This window comes from Lathamus discolor, chromosome 3 (assembly GCF_037157495.1).
Source record: "Lathamus discolor isolate bLatDis1 chromosome 3, bLatDis1.hap1, whole genome shotgun sequence".
In the NCBI taxonomy this organism is placed as follows: Eukaryota; Metazoa; Chordata; class Aves; order Psittaciformes; family Psittacidae; genus Lathamus; species Lathamus discolor.
The window spans coordinates 108,406,269-108,414,036 of record NC_088886.1 but is presented as its reverse complement, the minus strand read 5'-3'; the positions used below and the strand labels follow the sequence as shown (position 1 = coordinate 108,414,036).

The window sequence follows — 7,768 nt, the reverse complement described above, 5'->3', positions numbered from 1 at the left end:
ACCACACACCTCCCTCTAAATTAACATCCATACAATTGTCGTTAATGGCCACTGCTGAAACACGCAAAAGGTCTGGAAAGCAAGCGTCTGCTTCTCCCAGCATGCGTCCCCAGATGATACCACCCACACGCCTACCCTGTTCTTCCAAAGGTAATCTTGTGTTCCTCGGGCTCCAGCCCACAAGGCTGACTTTACCGTACATCTCTCAAGTTACTGCAACATTTCAAACGCAGAGCTCCGATCAGTTACGGGGAAGGATAAAAATCACTGGCGTGCGTAAAAGCCAGGCATCGGTCACATCACCTACCAGGAGTCGAGGGACCAGGGTCACCCTGCTGATTCCGCTCTTAGTCCACTGCTGCAATTCCAAATCCTGAAGCATTCACAGGGTTTTCTTAGCCCGAAAATCTGTCTCCCAGCAGCTTTACAGTTACAAGGCAAAGAGCTTCCCCTCTCCCCCCCGCAGGGCTCCCCGATGCCTGAAGGGCTCAAGCACTCGGGAAAAGGCAGAAGATAAGGCACTCAGCATCACTCCGCTTCTCTCAAACGAGCTTGGAAACGAGATGTAACAGCAGCCTCACTCCCCACCAAGTATTACAGGAGCAGAATACTAACTGGTTCTTTTATTTTACTGATTATCATATGCAGATATTGAAGTCTAAACATTTCATTCCTTTCACTAGCCCTTTCAAATTAACCCTACGTTTTAAAGCGATAAGTCAGTACTGAAGATTACCGTTTATCCTCTGCAGGGACTCATGGGGAAGAAGAAGAGACAGGTGTTAGTCCTCGCCGAAGGAGGCTCTCCGGGCTCCACAGCCCTGCCCCAGAAGGGTGGGAAGGCTTCGGGCAGAGGCAGCCCGACAAGCCGCGGCAACCCTCCTCCGCAGCAATTCCACCTGCGCCTCCCTCCGACTTACCCCCCTTCGCCAGGCTCCGGGAAACTTTCCGCCGCGGCGGGGAGCGGGAGGGGGCTGGGAGCGGCCAGGGCCGACGCCGGGCACTGGCAGCTAGGCCCACGGGGTCGCTGGTGCCACCGCTGGGTCCGTGCGAAGAGCGGGGGCAGCGCCGGCGCCGCTCCGCCTGCCGCTGGCCAATGCCGGTTGCGGCTGCCTGCGCGGCGGCGGCGGCGCTGCTGCCGCTGTGGGGCCGCACAGGGGCGGGGGGGAAACTTTGAGGCTCGCAGGGGGACCGGGAAAGCGGCGCCGCCGTTGCCGCCCGCAGCAGGAGGGGCCAGGGAGCTCCCCAGGCTCACCCAGGCGGCCGGCACTGCCGCTGCTCCCGGCTGCGGAAGCGTGGTGAAGGAGCCACGCCGCGGCTGAGAGGCTGATCGTGACCGCCTCCCCGCTCCGCGCTCTATGAATCGCCAAAAAAAAACAAAACCAAAAAACAGAAAAGTGAGGAAGAAGGGTTGTGGGGAAAAGGGTGGGGGGAGAAAACAAGCTCTACTCCAGGTATCTCTGCCTCGGCAGCCAGCCCTCTGCAACCTCCTCCTCCAGGATGGAGCAACCAACTTCCTCGCAACCATGTCGTCCCCTTTCCCCGGCCACGGCGAGCGCATCCAAGGAGCGAAGCGCACGGGAGGCAGGGCTAGCGCTTTGCCTCGCCCGCGTCGGGAGCTGAGCGGCACGCTGCGCTCCCTTCCGCGCTGCCCGCCGTGGTCGTGTGGGAAAATGCTCCGCTGTACCAAAAAGAAAGCCTCTGTCAAAACCATTCTCGGCACTTACCGATCCAAACTTCGGATCGACGCGCATCGGCTGCCAAGTCCGCATAGTTGCTGGTGGTGCCTTATCTCCCAATGCCACCTGTGGGCCTTTTTCCTAAGAGGACGAATGTCTCAGGTACTCCCCATGTGAATTCAACGTAAAAAGTTTCAGGGAGCTAACCAACACAGTCGCGACCGGGTGTCCGGCTTGCTCTCGGCGTTGCAGGGTTAGCCCCGCTGCAGGCTCCCACTCCTCCCTGAGAACGTCCCACACAAACTTGGGGGGAATCGCACCCACTGCAGAAGCGAATAGCAAACCTCTAGCTACTACCTCAAAGAAGCATATACCTTAATTTGTTAGTAAACAAACTCCAGATTGATGCTATAACTTAACACAAATAGAAGGGACAGACTCTCACTCGCAGGTGAGCAGCGGCAGCTAAGCCACTGCTGGTTTTAAATACAAATGTTAACACCTGTGCCACCTCACCCTTGGAAGAGAGCTTTCCTAAGCAATGCTAATCGAGTGAACATAACACCCTAGTTTGCCTCTTTAAGTACAGACTCCCCTATCTCTAGATCCCTCTACTGGGTTCACCTGTGCTCCTCCCTCATTAAACTACTGCAGGCAATTCCACCAGCTAAAGCACGAGCAGCTTTCTGCGAAACCTTTAAAGAAGGAAAATAATATCTCCTGACCTTTCAAGTGAAGATGACCATGTAAATTTTTACTGTCTCAATATAATCTCAGATCCAAACATTAAAGTAGATTTATGAACCACAAATTTTGTGCACAGAAGCCGAATAAAATCTGAGTTTCTTGAAGGATTTTCAGATGAGCCTGCTAATTCATTTGGAATCCTAATAACTAAAAGCAGCCTTCAGAAGGACTCAGGCTGTATTTCTAGAGTACTTAGTAGCTTAAACACGCTGGGTATTAGAAGAGGAGCAAGGAGTTTAATGCGAGGTCGCCCCTCGCAAACGGGTTGCAGCCAACTATTAATATGTTTAAGTACCTCTCCCGCGGACGGCGCCACTTAAGCGGTGTTGAGCCCCGCAGAGCGTCTCACTGCTGTCGCGCTCTCTGCCCCTAGAGTGGTGCCAGGAGCTACTTGGACAAATGACTTTACTCCTTCCCTGCGTTTCCTTCGCCGCTTGGGGCTCCCCAGGTCGGGCGGCCTGAGCATTAAGGTCCACTGACCTCTAAGGGGTTTTCCCATTCTCCCCACCCCCGTCCCGGCGCGCCCCTCACCTCCGCCTCGGTGCCCTCCGACCACAGCCCAAAGCGGGGCAGCTTTTCTCCGCAGCCACCACCTGCTCCAGCCCCGCAGGCACCCTCGCCGCTCAACGCCACGGCGTTACCGCGCTGCGGCTGCTTCTGCGGAGCGGCGCCGGCACCCGGCGGACGCCGGCCGGCCTTCCCTCTCCTCCGCCTTCCACCTCCGCTCCGCGCCGGGCCTCGGGAACCCAGGCGGGTGGGAGCCGAGCGAAGCCGAGGCGAGGCAGCAGGGCTGCCAAACGCGGGCGGATTGCGCCCCCCTCTCGGCTCGGAGGGCTGGTGAATTGCAGCCACAGTCAGAGCGCTGCGGCCGCACGCCTGCCTTGCCTCTCTCCCGCGCGGCGAATACCGCCAGCGCAACATCCTCTGCCCCACCACCTATCATCGTGGCTTTAAATACCCGCCGTAGCGGACTTGGAAATAAGCAACGTGAGCTCTGCGAATCCTTTTTAACCTCAGAAGCTGATCTGCTTATGGGAGCGCACAAAGGGTATACGCTTACTTTAGTTTGCTTTGTTAGGGAAGGAAAAAATGCAAGCTCAATTGAAACAGAGAGAGAGTGGTGAGCTGCCACAGGTGTGATTTTGGGAGTTGGATTAGTCTGGGGATGCTAGCATTGGCTAGCAAGTTAATGAGGGGAATGATTTTCATGAAGTAAAAATGAATTTTAATTACGGCAGCTGAAGGGGGAAGATAGTGTCAGCTCATTAGTAAAAGTGTTGCTTAGGCTTCCATCAATTGTGTTTACACATTTGTTTTTTACAAACAAGAGACATCTATAAAGATCCTCATGCACTTCAGTTGAAGCCCAGGAGCTTTCTTGTAGTAGTTTATTTGCTTTAAGTATAAACATTTCCTTAATACGCGAGCTTTGCAGGCTTAAATGTGAGATTTTTGGTGAACTGTCTTAAGAAAAATCTTAAAGAGGCTGGATCAGCAGTGTGTGGAGTCAGGAGCTCAGCCATTATTAATTTTTCTGCTTCAAGATTTACAACCTAAACCACACATGCTGGAATTTCTGCCTCATATTTGACAGAATATTAGCTTGAGCCATGATCACTGGGGTAGGCCAGGCCAGACTCCTACACTCAGTACAAGATGCAAAGAATAACTATTTAACAATGAAATCTCAAGAAGACTGGGGTTGACTGGAGTATCCAGCAACATCACTGCTGCTTCTATTCCCACAACACTTACTCACATAAAAACATGGATAGGGAATAGCTCAGAAAGTAAGTTCTGTCCTGTTACATTTTCCGGAGACGTCTTAAAAATTCAGTCTCTCATGCTACCATGGGGAACTGACTCAGGTTAACAATACCCAGGTTTTTTTTCTGGATTGGGTTTAGCATGGATCAGTTCCCTGATCTCATTTCTTGCAGCAGCCCAATGGACAGACCATTGTGACAGTGAACTGCAGAGAGCAAAAGCAAGTGACACAGGAGGGAATATGGGATGGCAGTTGTTTAAAGTGGCTCTGTCACCAAAAGAATAGTTCTCCAAGCCACATGTTTCTACTCGTTACCTCACAGCAACTTTGTGTGACCCCATGGCATGCCAGTTCAATTCATTAAATTAGCAGATAACTAACCTGGCAGGGAAAAGCATCCTTCATTTTTAACAAGCCAAGTGGGATCACTGACAAGTCAGTGATTGCTGAGCAGGTCAGGAATGAGCAGACCATGCAGGTGGTACAGGACCATCCCCTTCAGCTGCCAGGAGTAGTTAAATTTGCTCAGCCAACCTGTGACCCCTTCTTCTCAATTTCATCTGTGTAAATCCTGATTAAAACCCCCAGCTGCAGTTGAGTCCAGAATTTCATCCCATGTGTTCTCTGAAGTCAAAAGCAAAACTCAGTATTGATTTAGATGGGGCCATCTTATATTCCTCTCCCCTACAAAAGTGATAAGAGCAGGACTTTACAGCACTCCTATAAATGTTTACATAGCAACGGACACTATGGAAATAAGGTCACAGTTCATGCTTCAGTGCTGTTTGTGCATGCACACAGGTGCATGAAGATCCATGTAATGACTTTTATTCTCTCTTCCTCCTGTGCCATACCTCCTTTCCTTCAGGCTTCTTAAACATACAAATTCTTCAAATTAATTACTGGAGAATGAAAAGGAAGGTTAGGAGGATGAAAAGGATGATAGGGAGGTTGAGTATGAGAAAAATACACAGCAACATTTGAGCCAGCTGTTGCAGCAGCCAGGTATTTCTTGCCACCATTATTAGATGAGTCAGAAATTTTAGCAGAGAATCTTGTTTGCTTACACAGAAGACTTACAAATCTGAGAGCTCAGGAGCTTTTGTACTAATGCAGAATTCAGAAATACTTATCACAGTACACGATCTCATTTGAAAAGTAATGCTTTTAATTAGTGAAAGATTTAATTTCTACTGCAAAATTTGGTGGACAATTTTAATAAGAGAGTAGGAATTACAAGCTAATGTGTCAAGACCCCAATATTTAAATATTTGCATGTGCTTACATGTAATTTAAGTGACTGTGCCATTTATTTAATCTTAAAATTCACAGCGAAAGAGCAGATTCACCACTGTTTGTTTAGATATGGCTACATTCACTAAACTCATGCCTTAAGACACTTCTTAATCTCTTTTACTATTCAAAGTAATTGCAAACAGGGTAATACCTACTATTACGTTCCTACATTCTCTTCTCTTTTAAAGAACAGTTAATCATAGGGAGAACATGCCGAGGCATTTGCAACATTTCTGATTTTTTTAGTGTACTGAGAATTTGTTCAAGGATCAATGTACTTTTTATATAAATACAATTAAAATTATGAATATAATTCCCCAAAGCCCCAAATTAAGTTCTCTTAATCCATCATCTCCTAGCACTATGGAAATGACTAGAAATTTCAATATTGACTTCGGTGAAAGCAGGTGGAGCTCCTTTATGTGCTAGTGGCTTTTCAGGCCATTTTCTTGTCTGATGTTTACATGAACAAATTCAGAGTAATTCTACTGACACAGTTCAATTGTCCACTAGAAAGATACATTATTTTCTAAGACTCCAATGCTCACCCTTAATTATGTCTTCCTATTTATTTTTCTTTAATGTCATCTGAGTCCCATTCTGCCTTCCTGAAGTTAATTAAAACCACTTGAAAATCCCAGATGTAAGGTGAGGAGTGTCTGAAGCAGCCTCCAGTAGTTACTTTGACAGCTTCACGCAGAGCCAGACAAAGGGCAATGCCTCTAGGTTCATTAATAAACATTCTGCACCTTAACCCTTGAATTAAGAATGACATCTATTCAGGAAAAAATAGATGCTACTATTAGAAAATCAAGTTTAAGAATACATTTCAAATACACTTATAAATATGTAAAAAGAAAAGCACTAAACAGTGTTTTCAGTTGATGACTGGGAGCCATCCAATGTACTGAGTTAGAAGAAGTCTTGTGGAAAAAAAATCAAAACAGTAACATAACACCCCATAATTGTTAATTTGTAAAGGCAATCCAAGTAGCTGCTGTACAGAAAGAACTCTTCTATCACCAATTGAAAGCCATCTTTACATCTACTTTTTTATTTTAAATGTACTCATATAGTCAACTAGGGATGTTTGTGAATGTGTGTATGTACATATATGTGTGTCACATGTAGACTGTGTACAGTATACATCTGCATGAATACCCTCAGTACCATCCAAAATCTGTGATGCATAGAAAAGATATTAATTTCACCTGTGTTACTTGGGGATTTTTTAGCCAGCAGTATCTCACAGATATTAATTAATTTACATTTCCTCCAAGATATAGTGTCTATGACACAAACACCAAGACAAAAACCCCCAAACAATCCACTCCATAAACCCTGCTGCAGATCATTTGCAGAGAAAATAATGGCACCCAGAACCTACTGTCTGCCCCATGTTCAGATACCTAGTCTACTCTGCCTTAATTCCAGAAATGCTGAGGACCACACTTCCCATTGATTTCATTTGCAGTTGTGAGTGCTCAGCACTTCTGCACATTAAGCCTGAGGGATCTAGGAGATGAGACAGACAAAAGCCACCTTCTGGTGGTATTTTGGTTGAAGTGGCTTGCTCAGCAACACACACAAAGACTGCAACAGAAACAGGGATAAAAGAGAATTCTTCTTATTCACCTGCCTTAATCACAGGATGATACTTTCTCTTTCAACAATCCCCTTCATTGTTCTCTTTTCCACGCACCTTCAGATTTCTATACATGAACTGAGAATCTCGCACACACACAGGTATTCTTACATCTAGATACTAATAAGTGAGAGAGCTGGCAAAAGATTTAAGTGCTGTAATAAAAGATGACATCATAATCATAGAATCATTTAGGTTGCAAAAGACCTTTAAGGTTACCAAGTCCAACCATCAACCCAGTACTGCAAAGTCCACCACTACACCCATATCCCCAAGCACCACATCTGCACATCTTTTAAATATCTGCAGAGATGGTGACTCCACCACTGCTCTGAGCAGCTTGTTCCAATGACCGACCAACCTTATCAGTGAAGAAATTTCTTCTAATGTCGAATTTAAACCTCCCCTGATGCACCTTGAGGTCAGTTCCTCTTGTCCTGTCATTTGTTACTTGGGAGAAGAGACCAACACCCACCAGGTTCCATCCTCCTTTTAGGTCTCCCCTTAGCCTCTTTTTCTGCAGACTTGTGCTCTAGACCCTTCACCAGCTTTGTTGCCTTTCTTTGGACATGCTCCAGCACCTTAATGTCTGTCTTGCAGTGAGGGGCACAAAACTGAAAACAGTATTCAAGA

General features: G+C 47.1%; 1 protein-coding gene across 1 annotated transcript; it reads right to left on the bottom strand.

Annotated features, from left to right (window-relative positions):
- Positions 1-1,251: 1,251 nt before the first annotated feature.
- On the bottom strand, positions 1,252-3,347 carry LOC136010044 (serine/arginine repetitive matrix protein 3-like). The gene is made up of 3 exons (XM_065670648.1): positions 2,958-3,347; positions 1,526-1,681; positions 1,252-1,356 (listed from the first exon to the last, which is right to left on the bottom strand). Exons 1-3 carry the CDS (start codon positions 3,345-3,347, stop codon positions 1,252-1,254), a joined length of 651 nt encoding a protein of 216 aa, XP_065526720.1.
- Positions 3,348-7,768: the final 4,421 nt, after the last annotated feature.